Source organism: Ranitomeya imitator, chromosome 2 (genome assembly GCF_032444005.1).
Source record: "Ranitomeya imitator isolate aRanImi1 chromosome 2, aRanImi1.pri, whole genome shotgun sequence".
Classification (NCBI taxonomy): Eukaryota; Metazoa; Chordata; class Amphibia; order Anura; family Dendrobatidae; genus Ranitomeya; species Ranitomeya imitator.
Genome location: NC_091283.1, coordinates 214,363,424 through 214,380,363, shown reverse-complemented (window position 1 = coordinate 214,380,363; position 16,940 = coordinate 214,363,424). Strand labels below are relative to the sequence as shown.

Here is a 16,940-nt window from a genome sequence, read left to right as displayed (position 1 = left end):
CTGCAAAAATTTCAGGCTAATAGACCTGACCGTTGCCCAGCGGAGAAACTGTTTGTCCCTGATAGGTGGACGAATAAAGTTATCTCTGAGGTTCATTGTTCGGTGTTGGCTGGTCATCCTGGAATCTTTGGTACCAGAGATTTGGTGGCTAGATCCTTTTGGTGGCCGTCTCTGTCGCGGGATGTGCGTTCTTTCATGCAGTCCTGTGGGATTTGTGCTCGGGCTAAGCCCTGCTGTTCTCGTGCCAGTGGGTTGCTTTTGCCCTTGCCGGTCCCGAAGAGGCCTTGGACACATATCTCTATGGATTTTATTTCGGATCTCCCCGTCTCTCAAAGAATGTTGGTCATTTGGGTGGTTTGTGATCGCTTCTCTAAAATGGTCCATTTGGTGCCCTTGTCTAAATTGCCTTCCTCCTCTGATTTGGTGCCATTGTTTTTCCAGCATGTGGTTTGTTTACATGGCATTCCAGAGAACATCGTTTCTGACAGAGGTTCCCAGTTTGTTTCGAGGTTTTGGCGAGCCTTTTGTGCTAGGATGGGAATTGATTTGTCTTTTTCCTCGGCTTTCCATCCTCAGACAAATGGCCAGACTGAACGAACCAATCAGACCTTGGAAACATATCTGAGATGTTTTGTTTCTGCTGATCAGGATGATTGGGTGTCCTTTTTGCCCTTAGTAATCGGGCCAGCTCGGCTACTTTGTTTTCGCCGTTTTTCTGCAATTCTGGGTTCCACCCTCGTTTCTCTTCAGGGCAGGTTGAGTCTTCGGACTGTCCTGGTGTGGATACTGTGGTGGATAGGTTGCAGCAGATTTGGACTCATGTAGTGGACAATTTGACTTTGTCCCAGGAGAAGGCTCAACGTTTCACTAACCGCAGGTGCTGTGTGGGTCCCCGACTTCGTGTTGGGGATTTGGTTTGGTTGTCATCTCGTTATATTCCTATGAAGGTTTCCTCTCCTAAGTTTAAGCCTCGTTTCATTGGTCCATATAGGATTTCGGAGGTTCTTAATCCTGTGTCTTTTCGTTTGACTCTTCCAGCTTCTTTTTCCATCCATAACGTGTTCCATAGGTCATTGTTGCGGAGATACGTGGCACCTGTGGTTCCATCTATTGATCCTCCTGCTCCGGTTTTGGTTGAAGGGGAGTTGGAGTATATAGTGGAGAAGATTTTGGATTCTCGTGTTTCGAGACAGAAACTCCAGTATCTGGTTAAGTGGAAAGGTTATGGTCAGGAAGATAATTCCTGGGTCTTTGCCTCTGATGTCCATGCTGCCGATCTGGTTCGTGCCTTTCATGTGGCTCATCCTGGTTGGCCTGGGGGCTCTGGTGAGGGTTCGGTGACCCCTCCTCAAGGGGGGGTACTGTTGTGAATTCTGTGGCCAAGCTCCCTCCTGTGGTCGTGAGTGGTACTTCGGCTGGTTCTGTCTATGAGCTTCCTTTGGTGGATGAGAGTGGTACTGCGGCTTCTGAGTTTCCTTCCTCAGGTGTAGAGGTTAAGTCGTTAGGTGCTGCTCTATTTAACTCCACCTAGTGCTTTGATCCTGGCCTCCAGTCAATGTTCTAGTATTGGTCTTGCTTTCTCCTGGATCGTTCCTGTGGCCTGTCTATCCTGCATAAGCTAAGTTTTGCTTGTGTTATTTTTGTTTGCTATTTTTTCTGTCCAGCTTGCTATATTGGTTTTTCTTGCTTGCTGAAAGCTCTGGGACGCAGAGGGAGCACCTCCGTACCGTTAGTCGGTGCGGAGGGTCTTTTTGCCCCCTCTGCGTGGTTGTTCGTAGGGTTTTGTGTTGACCGCAAAGCAATCTTTCCTATCTTCGGTCTGTTCAGTAAGTTGGGCCTCACTTTGCTAAATCTATTTCATCTCTGCGTTTGTATTTTCATCTCAACTCACAGTCATTATATGTGGGGGGCTGCCTTTTCCTTTGGGGTATTTCTCTGAGGCAAGCTAGGCTTATTTTTCTTTCGTAGGGCTAGCTAGTTTCTCAGGCTGTGCTCGAGGCGCATAGGACTGGTCAGGAGCGCTCCACGGCTACCTCTAGTGTGGTTGGATAGGATTAGGGATTGCGGTCAGCAGAGTTCCCACGTCTCAGAGCTCGTCCTATGTTTTTGGTAATTGTCAGGTCACTTTGTGTGCTCTGAACTTCAAGGTCCATTGTGGTTCTGAATTACCTGTTCATAACCGGGGGTCACCTGAGGCATTGGATCAAGTATAAAAGTGAAAATTTTATTTATACTGTACAACACAAAGAGACCCACAAAACACGTTAAAAACATTTAAAATGGTCACACATGTCGACCTGAAGAAGCCACTTTAGGTGGCGACGCGCGTCGGGTCAGCGCTCCTCCTGTCTTTTACTCCCTAGGGCTCTCTATAGGCTTACAGCACCAACTGGGATTGATATATAGGGACTAAAACATGCTGGTGTGGGCACATTTGCTTTGGTAACCCTTTGTATGCTCTCCATGGTGGGTAAGCTAGTCTTACTGGGCTACTAGAACTCACACCCCTTTAAAGGACCACTTGAGAGGGCGTTATGTATAGTAATTTTGCTGATATATCGCATTTCTTTCTCTATCCCTCTCCTTCTTCAGCCATTCAGTGGGTGAGATTGAGTTCATGTTCTAATTTCTGATGCATATTTATTACATGCTGTTGTACCCTACAAACTGCTTTACCCTTGCATGGCTCATTTGAGCTTTTGTATTATTGCACAGTGTGTCGTCAGGTCTGTAATTTACGGATTGTACATTTATGCATCAATCTGCTACAGTTTAGTCTTTCTCAGTGATCCTATATTTTGCTCTCTTTTTGAGCTACAAGTGCTGTTCACATAGATACCAGACCTTGTATTAACAAGGATACTCTACTGTATGATCATTGGGGAGTTTGTTCAGGGGGTTGGCTTTATTATGAGCCATGTGGTATTGTGTTTAGGTCACATGTGTGACCATTTTAAATGTTTGTAACATGTGTTTTGTGGGTTTCTTTGTGTTGTACAGTATAAATAAAATTTGCACTGTTATACTTGATCCAATGCCTCAGGTGATCCCCTTTCTATGATCTATTTCTTGTTGTTCTTTTTTGCATTGTTGTTCATAGTATAGATCAGGTAGGATCCCTGTTTCTTTGTGGTGCCCCCTCTCATTTATTAGTTCTTTGAGAACTATGTATCAAATAAAAGATAAAGGTGATCTTCTCTGTAAGGATTCAGTGATGTCATTCCACCAAAATTTGCTTGGCATAACACCAATATCAGCATCCCTGCATGGCCTCTCTCCCTCCTTCCAGCATGGACGTCATCATACTCACTGCCTTGGCCGCTCTCCGGTATCTCAGCCACCTGCCACGGCTTCCTGTTCCTAGCACCTGCAAACACTGCACAGGTCTCCCAGCAGTGCGCCTAGGGTGTGTGAGCACTCCCCGCTTCTTAAAGGGGTAGCGAGTGCACTCCTGATGTGTCTCCAGCCAATAGCTGAGAGACATTTAGTACTTAAGGCACCTTCCCCTGTTGAGAGGTGCTCGAGCAACATTAGTGTTTTGTTAGTCTGGAAATTTAAAGTCCGTTGCCAGGTCCCTGTCTGAGTACTAGTCCTGTACTCAGAACCTGAACCAGTTCTACCTTCTTGAACCTGCCTAGTTTGAACCAGTACCTGAACCTCTTACCCTCCTGTCTGGTAATCCAGAATATCACTGTCTGAACCAGCACTAGTGTCCATCCTGTCTGTGATCCAGAATCTGGACTGTCTGAACCAGCACCAGTGTACGACCCGTCTGAATATCCGGTTCTGTCTGAACCTGATCTCACTCTATCAGAACAGGCTCAGACATCTGATCAACCAGTATTCCCAAATCCTGCCCCAACAGCGACTCAGAGTCTCTGTCTACAGCCCTGATGTCAGCAGATCCTGCGATCCTTGAGGTCAGCTTTTGCACTACCGGGAACTGCCCTGGAGTTGTACCTGGCGTTCACCTGCAGCTCAAGGATGACTCCACCATCAGGAGCTCTAGTTAAAACAAGGTAGCCTCTTACCCTTGCCCCTCCAGATTAAGCCCGGTACGTGGCACAGTGGGTCCACGATCCACCAGCATGACACAGAGATTGGTACCGTCTAGCTTAGGTCATGGAGTCTAGGGGATTGTTTTGGAATTCACACTGAGCCCATGCAGGATTAGCATTTGCGAAAGCAGAACCTGCAAGGATACTAAACCTTGGCCCCCATTACCAATGTGACTGCTTGCTTTTGTAAATGCGTGCATGCTTGTTTCTCTTGTAATTGAGTTTGCGTAATTCAATATGTAAGAGTTATGGCTTCAATATTGAATGTTGACACTAGATATATCTGTTGTAGCAAAACCCCGAAGGACGTATAATGCCCTGCTAGGAGTAAAAAAAGCCGCCTCTGGGTAGGTGTTGATGATTTTTAGATTGTTCTAGTCCTTACCATTGGGGATTGATGATTTATTTCGCCCCTGGCCCCATAATGGTGTCAACACAAAATATATTTGCATTTTGTGTAGGAAATATTGCTCTTCAGATAGTGACATCAGCTTGTGGCTGAATTGATCATGCTAATGGAATAGTTTCAATATGAAGCTTGACAGACGGAAATATAATATAGATACATTAATAGATAGATTTGTAAAGGGGCAAGTATGGGACACTGGCAGTTCATTCCTTCTTACTAATGTATCTATAAATATATCTATATTATATTTCCTTATATAATTGTTAGTCTGTCAAGATTCATGTTGTAACTATTCCATTAGCGGGATCAATAATATGAAAAGCCGCAAACTGACCTCAGCCCGATGGAAAGAGCAACATTTCCTACACAAAATACTCATTTATCCTGAGTTGACGCTATCATTTATTAATTCATTTGTTAATGAAATTGTTCTTATTTATTGCATCTTTTTAAGAGTAAGCTATGCTATAATAATCTGTACTGATTGACGTAGAATGAAGAACTGCGGTATATGAAAGGTTCAACAGTGTTAAAACATAGTAACAATGGCGATTTGTATGATGCTTTAAACAAACAAAAATAAATTATAAAACAAAATGGCAAAACTAATTGACATCCAATAACCAAGGGTGTACATACAATACTGGCATACCAGCCCTGGTTGACTGCTTGGGGTCTTTTCGAGAAAAATGGGCCAGCTTGGTTGTACTATACTCATTCCTACTTTTTCGAGGCTTTTTAAGCTGAAGAGATCTATATTATATAGAAAATATAATGTATAATGAGAGAAATTAACCAAATTGCATCATGGGGGGTAAAGTTTCTCCTTGTGGATAGTGTTGAGCTGGTGTACAGCTCGTTTGGAAAAAGGTTTGCACTTAATCTCTCCCAAGGGGAATAATTCTATGTCTCCAATGTTACTTATTGGCGGTAGCCACCTTTCTAGTTAATATTGACCCCCATAATGATCCTTGCCACTTGACCCTGACCAAATCTAGAAGATACAAAAGAGCACAGTGAGGTCAAAAATACTCTGTTGTAAAAAAAATCACAGTAATAAGCAAGTGCTAGTCAAAAGATGGAAAAAAAACAGGGTATTTAGTTGATATGTTTTTTGCAAAAAAATGTATATTAAGCCGCTCTACCAAACATCAAGGTATACCCAAATAGAGCAGTCCTATCTAATGTATATAATCCCTATCTGATGTATTTAAAAACCTGATCATATGTATAGTGCCTGTATAAGCAGGGTTCAGGGAGGGAATATCCATGTGGACATGCAGGATGGAACAGCTTTAGTGAAAATGACCCACAAAGGAGTGGTGGACTCCCCAGTCTTATAGAAACAAGAGAACAATTACAGAACCAGAAACACATGGGCTACTTGCACATTGAACAAGTCTGTAGGAACCTGTTCACACACCACCAAGAAACTTGAAGACACAAAAGAGCACAGTGAGGTCAAAAATACTCTGTTGTAAAAAAAAATCACAGTAATAAGCAAGTGCTAGTCAAAAGATGGAAAAAAACAAGGTATTTAGTTGATACTTTTTTTTAAAAAAAAATGTATACTATGCTGCTCCACCACTGCTCTATATGGGTATACCTTGACGATTGGTGGAGCAGGACAACTCCTTTAAACAACAATTCTATATGTTTACAAAAGTGTTTGTGATTTTGCTTTAAGAAATTGTGTGAACCTTTGTCATCAGATGTTCCCGCTGTGGCCAGCTTCTAACATAGCTTATTCCACAGGTTCCCAGCCCTTGTGATAAAGATCATTTGTAGCCCCTGGAAATGAAATCTTTTTTTTTCAGATGAAGACAGTGCCCCTTTGTCTTTTGAGAGGATAATTCAAGGAACAGCTTTTCGCCACATACTGTATTTATGCAAGCCTTTTTTAACGTTTACAAGTTTCTATTTCTATGGACTGTACTAAACTACATAGCTTTGTGTCATCAGCAAAAAATAGGAACAGTTGTACTAATCCAATGTATTGCATCAATGTTCAGTAAGAAATACATTGAATAATAGTGGACACAGCACTGAATGATAAGGCCCTCCACTCATTACTGGGGTAATCATTGACCACAGAGAAGGAATCATTGACCACAGAGAAGGAATCATTGAGCACAGAGAAGGAATCATTGACCACAGAGAAGGAATCATTGACCACAGAGAAGAAATTATTGACCACAGAGAAGGAATCATTGACCACAGAGAAGGAATCATTGACCACAGAGAAGGAATCTTTGACCACAGAGAAGGAATCATTGACCACAGAGAAGGAATCATTGACCACAGAGAAGGAATCATTGACCACAGAGAAGAAATCATTGACCACAGAGAAAGAATCATTGACCACAGAGAAGAAATCATTGACCACAGAGAAGGAATCATTGACCACAGAGAAGGAATCATTAAGCACAGAGAAGGAATCATTGACCACAGAGAAGGAATCATTGGCTACAGGGAAGGAATCATTGAGCACAGAGAAGGAATCATTGACCACAGAGAAGAAATCATTGACCACAGAGAAGGAATCATTGAGCACAGAGAAGGAATCATTGACCACAGAGAAGGAATCATTGACCTCAGAGAAGAAATCATTGACCACAGAGAAGAAATCATTGACCACAGAGAAGGAATCATTGACCACAGAGAAGGAATCATTGACCACAGAGAAGGAATCATTGACCACAGAGAAGAAATCATTGACCACAGAGAAGGAATCATTGAGCACAGAGAAGGAATCATTGACCGCAGAGAAGGAATCATTGACCACAGAGAAGGAATCATTGACCACAGAGAAGAAATCATTGACCACAGAGAAGGAATCATTGACCACAGGGAAGGAATCATTGACCACAGAGAAGGAATCATTGACCACAGAGAAGGAATCATTGACCACAGAGAAGGAATCATTGACCACAGAGAAGAAATCATTGACCACAGAGAAAGAATCATTGACCACATAGAAGAAATCATTGACCACAGAGAAGGAATCATTGACCACAGAGAAGGAATCATTGACCACAGAGAAGAAATCATTGACCACAGAGAAAGAATCATTGACCACAGAGAAGGAATCATTGACCACAGAGAAGGAATCATTGAGCAAAGAGAATGAATCATTGACCACAGAGAAGAAATCATTGACCATAGAGAAGAAATCATTGACCACAGAGAAGGAATCATTGACCACAGAGAAGGAATCATTGACCACAGAGAAGGAATCATTGACCACAGAGAAGAAATCATTGACCACAGAGAAGAAATCATTGACCACAGAGAAGAAATCATTGACCACAGAGAAGGAATCATTGACCACAGAGAAGGAATCATTTACCACAGAGAAAGAATCATTGACCACAGAGAAGGAATCATTGACCATAGAGAAGGAATCATTGAACACAACGGTTGAACCAGCTTTCAATCAAATTACAAACTCTACTTTTTAATCTAACAGTCTCTCTTTTATCCATTAGGCATAGCCTTATATAAAAACAAAACAAAAAAATGGAGCCAGAGCATATGTTGGTACAGTATAAGTGCAATTCATAGGTGTGCATTCACACTGTGGCCATTTAGCAATCAGGATAATAAGGATAAGAGGATAAAAAGGAAACAAATACCCTGTATTAAGTACATAAATAGTAATAGTAAATGTAAATAACATGGGGTTCTTAGTTAATTAACACTCTGATAATAAAAAAAATCCTAGCACAACAAGATGTAACCCATCGTGACAGTACCTAGCTTTTTTAGTTCACCTCACCTCAGTAATACAATAAGGGAGCAAATATAAATGTTAGATATCAAGAAAAATATTTAGAAATGAAAATCCTCAGTGGTTGATACCTTTTAATGGCTAACTGAAAAGATGGGAACAGATTGCAGCTTTCGAGACTACTCCGGCCTCTTCATCAGGCATTGACATCAAGGAAACATGATAAACATGGGCCAAAAGATATTATCCAATAAGGCTAAAGTTCAAGGTAAAATAAAGAAATCCTCCAGTTACCAGTGTTAGTGGTCAAGGTATACAAATTGAGTGCAACAAGAGAACTGCTGTGCATCACTTATAATATAAGTAACAAAGAGGATATAGGTGAGATAGACACAGAATCATCGTGGATCTGACATTTCATTGGATAGACTGCATTTATCTTAGCAAGACGCTATCTCATACGTATAACTGCATCCCTAGTACATCTTTAAGTTGTGGTTTTCTCAGAGTGCCTTTGCCTGGTCCCCTTGATCCCCTGTCGATACGTTTACCATATGGTGTTTATACCCTCTGCTCTCAACCCCATTAATAATCTAGTGGCCAATACTGCCTTCTCCATATATGAACTATACCAATTCACACATTTCTATGTTTGTGGTTTTTGGCCTAATTACCTACTTTTGTGGTGTTCTGTTGGTTTCATGATTATTTTGGCTACAGCAACATACTGTGTTGTTATATGATTGTTTGTTTTTACTACACGTTAGGTTAAGGGTACATCAGGATGATTAGGACTAGCTGCCATTGAATGGGACTGGCGTACCACAGAAACTAAAGGTGCCAACCTCCACTGATAGGTAGGATATCCTTGACAGAATTCTAGGGCATATTAGCCTACACATTTTGTGATTGTCATTGTTCCCTTGGGGGTAAACCCTTATACCCCTTTTTTCAACATTCTGTATTGTTTTTCGTATATATTTCATTAACTGTAAGCTGCAGGTTTTTTTTTAACTTTCTACTAAAGGTTATATTTTAGGGGTCCTTTTGCTTTCGTTTTTTTTTGCCAGTTATGAATCCACCTAACCGTAGCTTTGTCAATCCAATACTTGGTCATTTTTTCCAAATTCTTTGCTGAAGTCGTGATATACTCTATCTACCACATTTCCCCAATCAGTGATTCCATCATAGAAGGAAATAAGATTAGTCTGGCATGACTTGTTTGCTACAAACCCATGCTGTCTCTGGATAATTACTGTATTCTTATCCAAGTACTTACACGTATGCTGTTTAATAATTTGTTCAAAGATCTTTCCAGGTATAGACGTAAGGCTCACTGGCCTGTAATTTCCGGGCTCCATCTTCTTTCCTTAAAGATAAAGATAGCGAAAACATTTGTCTTTCTCCAATCTTCTGAGACTTCACTTGTTATCTAGGAATTTTCAAAGATTCTGGCTAGCAGTTCTGCAATTTCCTCTGCTAACTCTTTGAATACCCTTGGATGTAATTCATTTGGAGCAGAAGATTTAAATTAGCTAAGTATTCCCTCATGATCTCTTTTTATAGATTGTGTGGATTCTTGTATTCCTTCGATAGAACCGTGAAGATCAACTGATGTTACAACTGCTTTCTTAGAGAACACAGATGCAAAAAAGGAATTTAAAAGTTCGGCTTTTCAACATTATTTTTGACCACTTCAACCTTTTCATCCTGTAAAAATCCTGTAGCAACTTTGATTTTTCTTTTGCTTTTGACATACCCCCAATATCTTTTTTTCATTGCTTTTGATCTCCTTTGCAAGCCTCACTTCATTACTTGCTTTGGCTTTTCTAATACTTGCCCTGCATTCCCTGCATATTAGAACTCAAGAAGTGGACCCTCTGGGTCGCAGCTTCAGAGCCCCCGAGGGCGAGCTGACCAGATAGTGCCAGCCCCTATACAGGGAGTGTTTGGGACAGGCCCAAGGAGGATGGAGCTGCAACTTCCGGAGCCAAAGGGGCGACTGAGGACTGGGCAAAAGATGGTACTGAGGACAGGAGTGAGACGGGACCACAGAGGAGACCAAAACGGAGAAGGCACCGGACAGGCAGGGACGGCAAGACTCTGTTCTGACTGGTATGGTGGAGACACACGATAGACGGAGAACAACAGGAACACAGGACTGGCAGGAGCGGCAGGAACACAGGACTGGCAGGAGCGGCAGGAACACAGGACTGGCGGAGACGGCAGGAACACAGGACTGGCGGAGACGGCAGGAACACAGGACTGGCGGAAATAACAAGAACACAGGACTGGCAGGGACGGCAGAGAAATGACAATAGGTAACAAGCCAATTCTGAGTCTAAGCATGGGGAGCACGGAGACTGGAGCCTCGGAACCTAAGGAGATGCCGGCAAGAAGCCGGCGAAAGCAATAGACGCAAAGGCATCTTACCAGGAAAGATGCAGGGGAGAAATACCCAATGGGCGCCGGAGTGGAGCCACCGGGTAACGACCTCCCTGAAGCCCCAGCAGTGAAAGGAGCACGACCACTGAAGGGACGAGCACCAGAAAGTCCAGATGCAGAGGAGCGAAAAGGAGCGTCAGGAGTGTGACGGCCGGAAAGGTAAGTATGAGGCGACGTAACACTGCAGACAGCATTATATTCTTTTATAGTTATGCCCCCTCTTTCCATTTAACTTACATTTCTTTTTTTCTTTTTAACAAGTGTATAAGTTCTGTGTTCATCCATTCTGGTCTCATGAAATGTTTCCAGTTTTTTTTTTCTTTCGGGATTGTTGCTTATTATGCAGTGAGAATTCCATTTAGCAAAACCTCCCATCCTTCTAGGACATTTCTGTCCTTTAGAACATCCAGCCATTGGACCTTTCCTAACCTCTGTATGAGTCCATTAAAAACTGTCTTTCTCAAGTCCAACATTAAAGTGTTCCTCCTCATTGGTCTTCCTCCTCGTGTAATTCAAATTTTGAGGATTTCTTGATCCCTGTCTCCTAAATTCAAAGCTACCTTTATTTCCTCAACTGAGACATCTGGTGTTAAAGGAATTCATCCATATCTTCAGTCTTTACAGGTGGCCTATAGTAAACATCTACAATAGTGTCCTTTCTGTTCTTCCCTCCTTGTATCCCTACCCAAACAGCTACTGCAGAGCTACCATTGTCTGATGCTTGGATCTCTGTGGAGATATGCGTTTTCGTAACATGCAATGCAACACCTCCTCCCCTCTTGTTAATCCTGTTTCTAATAAATAAGTTGTAGCCTTCAAGGTTTGTATTCCAATCATGTGTATTATCCCACCATGCTTCAGTGAGGCCTATGACATCATATCTCTCTTTCTGTGTTAGCAGCTCCAATTCTCCTTGTTTGTTTCACATGCTCTGTGCATTTGTATAGACACATTTTAGTTTGTAGTCGGTTTCTATTTCTCCTCTATTTTAATTCAGAATTTGTTGTTTTTGCTCTTTATTTCCACTTCCAATAGCAGGGTTCTAAAAAGAATTAATTAGCTGACCCTTTTTGTTTCTGGCCATATATTTCTTATCCCCTATTTCTCTAGTTTAAAACTCTTCTGCCTCTAGTGTAAAGCTCTCTATTCAAGAAGAAGAGTAAGAATCAAAAGCGGTTGTAATTGAATATTGTAAGAAATCAGTAGGTAGGGTCCTGGATGTTAGGTATATGTCACCGAGGCGGCTGTCCTCTGTAATGTAAGTCCCTTGAAGTCTATACCAGAAACACTAGGTTACTATGTTATGATCTGGTGGCCTTGGAGCAGCATGAGACGTACTCTGGAGAAGGTGGAACCTGTACTGACTGCAAACCCTGAACTTAACAGCGCAACTAGAAGTAGCCGTGGGGGGTACCTAACACTCCCTAGACCCCTCGACACAGCCTAAGAACTAACTACCCCTAAAGACAGAAACAGGAAACCTATCTTGCCTCAGAGAAAATCCCCAAAGGAAAGACAGCCCCCCACAAATATTGACTATGAGAGGAGAGGGAAATAACATACGCAGAAATGAAATCAGGATTTAGCATAGGAGGCCATACTAGCTAAAAAGAAAGACTAGAACAGAGTACTATGCGGTCAGTATTAAAACACTAGAAAATATCCACCACAGAAAATACAAAACACCACATCTGACTAAAGACATGGAGGGTATATCTGCATCTCCAGAGAAATAGCTAGGCTGCAAAAAATCCTCCACAGACTAAGCTGGACAAGACAAAAACATGAAAATGCACAGAACTATAAGGTCCACAGCAGGTGGACAGCAAAAACAAAGCCAGGACTTATCTTTGAAGAAAAGCACAGCAAACAGGAGAGACCAGAAGGGATGTGAATCCTCCAAAAACAATGGACAACTGGCACTGACTAAAGGATCAAGCAAGGCTATATAGCCCAGCCCAAATTGCAAAAAATAGATACACCTGATAAATGCTGTGATCCAACTTCCGCAGCACTACCACTCATAACCACCGGAGGGAGCCCAAAAGCAGAATTCACAACATACTATGAGTGGTTTTATTAGACTGGTTTTAAGGTCTGGGATTTATGACTTGTGCTGAAGAATGGTGGTCTTCACTTGGGAGCTGCAAAGTTTCTGAAGGACAATAACCTTTGTTCTATTTTGATATTAAAAATCCATGTGTATCCAAGTAGCTACCAGAGAGCTGAAACCCCTACAATATCTAAAGATATGCATTGTAGAGCCACCGGTACTATGGAACCTTTGAAAAAAACAAATGCACAAGCATATTAGACAGACATAGCTGAACCTGTAAAAATATAAGGCCCGATTAATCAAGACAGGCCTTGCTCACACCGGTCTTGATGAGGGGTCATGCTGGAGTCAGATGCTCCTGATTCATGAAGGGGTGCCTCTTGATAAATCTAGAGTGCCTGACAGGTGGCATGTGCCTCCATGAGCCGTGCCAGAAAATTTTACTCCAGTCAGGTAATGGAGTGAGCTTTCTGGGGTAGAGAATGCTACAGTTTGTCATAAATTAGACAAGATGTGATGTCACCCCCCCCATGCCCCCATTCTACCCAAGCTCCACTCATTTTAGCAGAGCTCAGAGAAGACGTCAAATGTTGCAAGAGTTCGGTGCCCCTTGGAGTCGCCCCTACATTTTGTGACTTTACTAAGCTTTTACCCCAGAATTCCGGTATGAAAGCTTTGATGAATTGGACTCAATGTACCTTTTCAGATTGCTTGGAAAGTAAGTGCATAGTGTAAGAGATGAACACTAAGTGTAAGGTGGAGACCCTGCTAAGGAAGCAACATTAGTGAAATATCTCAGTCTAGGATGAGGTATCGACAGAATGCAGCAAGATAGAGAAGTGAGTAGTTTTTGTCATACTGTGCGTATTAAGAGTGGCACCAGTAGTGTTATAACATGGAGGTCATGATGTAAACTCCAGGGTAAGATAGTATCCCATTGCCAACGTCAAATAGTAAAAAAAATAAACAAGAGGAGTGGAGGTGAGTAAAAGAGAGATACAATCTGGCTCACAGTCTTCGGTGGAAGGAATCTATCCAATAAAAAGTCAAATGTGATTCTGTAAGAAACAAATGAAATGGTGTCACATGACATCAACATGGAATACATAGTATATGGAGATGTTGTTATCATCAGTCATTATCAGATCACACAGGAACCACAGTACTGATGAAAGTTAGTCAGTATCACAAATATACATTAACATCCAGGTACCTTATAGGTGGCATCCTGTCTGATTGGAGTCATTCTATTTTCTTCCTCATCTTGACCTTAAAAATTGCAGGGAGATTATAATGCTACTGAATAAAAAATATCTGCCCTAAAATATGCCCCTAAATAAATAATTGCCCCTCACTGTGTTTCCTGCACAAAATATGATGCCACACTGTCCCCTTAATGGTACTCTTTACTGTGCCCCCTCAACATACTCCCCTCCTCGTCATACTGTCCTCTCCTTGCTGTGCTCTCACACTGCTGCTTCTCTCCCCACAGTACCCAGTCCCTATTCTGTGCCCCACTCACACTTTTTCCTCATAATGTCTCCTCACACTGTTCAACTCAATAGTCTCCTCAAAAAAAAATCCCCCTCCCTCCTCATACTGTCTTCTCAAATAATTCCCACCCTTGCTCACCATACTGTCTCCTCATACATCCCCATACAATTTGCTCACCCATTCCCTCCCACTCATCATTCTGTTTCTTCACATATTCCACACTCTACATACTGTCTTGTCACAGATTCTCCCCCGCTCCCCAAACTGCCATACTGTCTTAGGAGACCTGTTAGGACAGGTCACCCTCACTGCCCATACCGCCATTCTGTCTCCTCATTGGTCCCCCTCACTCCCCATACTGACATACTGTTTCTTCACAGGCAGTACCAATCTCCCCCAACTCTCCTCATAGTGTGTTCATACCAATCCCTCCTTGCTCCTCATACTGTATCTACAGCAGCAATCCCCCCACTGCTCCTCATACTCTGTCAGCATCACCAATCACTTCTAATATTTTTAATACCCAAGTACCTTGTTGTAAGTAAATAAGTAGAAGTGCATATAAATAACATAGAGTACTTGTGAATAAGGGCCGAGCAGACCGGGTCCAGTATATGGATACCCAGCAAATAGAAGGTTACATAAATATATGTCCAACTCAAAGAAAGAGAGGCCATGCCCTTACCTGCACTGAATGCAGAAATCTGGTTTGTCTGTTTTATGGCCAGTATGAACATGTTCCTATTTTGCATGCATACCAACTTATGCTCCAGTTAACTTTTTTTGGTGATGCTCCTCATTCTATGTGCATACTAATCCCCCCTGCTACTCACACTGTGTCTGCAGCACCAATCTACCCTGCTCTTCATAATGTGTCCACAGCACCAATCCCCCTAGTCCTTATACTGTGTCTAAAGCACCATTACCCCCACTCCTCATACTTTGTCCACAGCCCCAATCCCCTAACTCCTCATACTGTGTCCACAGCACCAATCCTCCATGCCCTTCATACTGTGCCTGCACCAATCCCCCAATGCTTCATACTGTATCCACACCAATTCCCCCTGCTCCTCATGCTGTGTCCACAGCACCAATCCTTCACTCCTCATACTGCATCTGCAGCACCAACCTTCCCACTCTTCATACTATGTCCACACCAATCCTCCACTTCTCATACTGTTTCTACAGCACAACCCCACCACTGCTCATACTGTGTTTGCAACACTAACCCCCATACTCCTCATACTATGTCCACACAAATCCCCGATCCTCATCATCCCTGCTTTGTATAATGTCTCTTTCCCCCAAACAATAAATCTTTCATCTCTTGGGCTCCAGGGGAGCGCTTACCTGACCGAGCCTATGCAGTGTTAGATAGTTCCGGAGCAGAGTGCTCAGCTGACCTAATCACTTTGGTGATATCATCCTGACCCAGAAGTGCCGGCAGTCAGGGCTTTCATAGCACTTGCGTCTGAAAGATGTGAGTATAATTGATTGCTGTGAGCCAATGGCCAGCACCTTTTCTGAGCTGTCAGTTTGACAGCCAGCTCGAAGAATGGCTGAAACCCACTACGATGGGTGGCAAAATGCATCATCTGTGGAGACACTTTGTATCACCGCATTAGCAAATGCCCTGCCTGCTCCCCTAGATATGCCTGTGCCCTGGACCCTATTAAGTGCCTTTGACTCTAGTGATTGTGTAACTCATCTATCCAAAATGCTTCTCTTTTATTAAGGATCTGATGGTGATCACCACCTTGCCTGGCAATTGGTACATGCTCTAGTACCTGAAATCTGAGTTGGGAAACATTACAACCTTTGTTGTGAAAATGGTATGGGTCGGGAAAAAGTAAATGATTGTGCCTAATAGTGGACTTGAGTTTTGAAATTTTGAAATGCCGTCTCATATATGCTAGGTGGTCTTCCCAACATAGACAAGACTACAAGGGCACTTGATTACATAGACCACATAGGATTAGTCATGGGTAAGATAACCATGAGTATGGCAATTTTTCATTGTTTGTGCATGATGGACATTGTCAACTTTCTGTACATTGCATTGATAACACTATAGTCACAAGCAAGTCCCTCGTTTATGAGTTTTATGGAATTGCTGTCAAGGTAGTTTAGTTAACATCAACCAGCTTGTCTCTCAAACTACAAGAATGTCAAAAACAGGGTGAAAAGGGTTTATGAAAATCCTGTACTCCTGAATAACCCTGTTGTATTATACTCCACTGGCTCCTGATAGCCTTATACTGTATATCTAAAATGCAAATAGATATCAGATATGGATAAAAGAGTACATAATCAATTTTGGCATATGGGAGAGTTTCCTCCACTTCTCAAGAATGTTCAAATGGTAAACATTCTACTCAAAATTATTCTGAATTTCATTAAGTTCTATGGACCTTCTTGTGTCATCTGTCAGTATACAAAACATGCACTGAAATTGTGAAAAAGGTAGGAATTTATTGATGGAGGTTAAATGGAACCTAGGAAAATGTAACGGGTTGTTACAGTCGGTCTATGGACAGTATGCCCGTGTTATGTTTTATTACCATGGTGTCCAGGACAGTAATGTGCTCGTTATGAGAATTCATAGTAATTTGGAATTCAGCCCACATAGAATTCAGAAAATTATGAATATCACGTAGGGATTCCAGTGGGTCATCCTATATGCAAAATATATCATCGATATATGTAGTGTCTTTCCAAGGAGCACACGATTGCCGTATAAAAGATGGA

At 42.2% G+C, this 16,940-nt stretch overlaps 2 protein-coding genes across 3 annotated transcripts in view; one reads left to right on the top strand and one right to left on the bottom strand.

Moving 5' to 3' along the window:
• BRINP1 (BMP/retinoic acid inducible neural specific 1) overlaps positions 1–16,940 on the top strand; it is a 374,091-nt gene that overhangs the window by 153,708 nt on the left and 203,443 nt on the right. The gene's annotated exons all lie outside the window — the stretch shown is intronic.
• On the bottom strand, positions 6,476–7,861 carry LOC138666327 (discoidin-inducing complex subunit B-like). The gene has a single exon (XM_069754554.1). It carries the CDS (start codon positions 7,859–7,861, stop codon positions 6,476–6,478), a length of 1,386 nt encoding a protein of 461 aa, XP_069610655.1.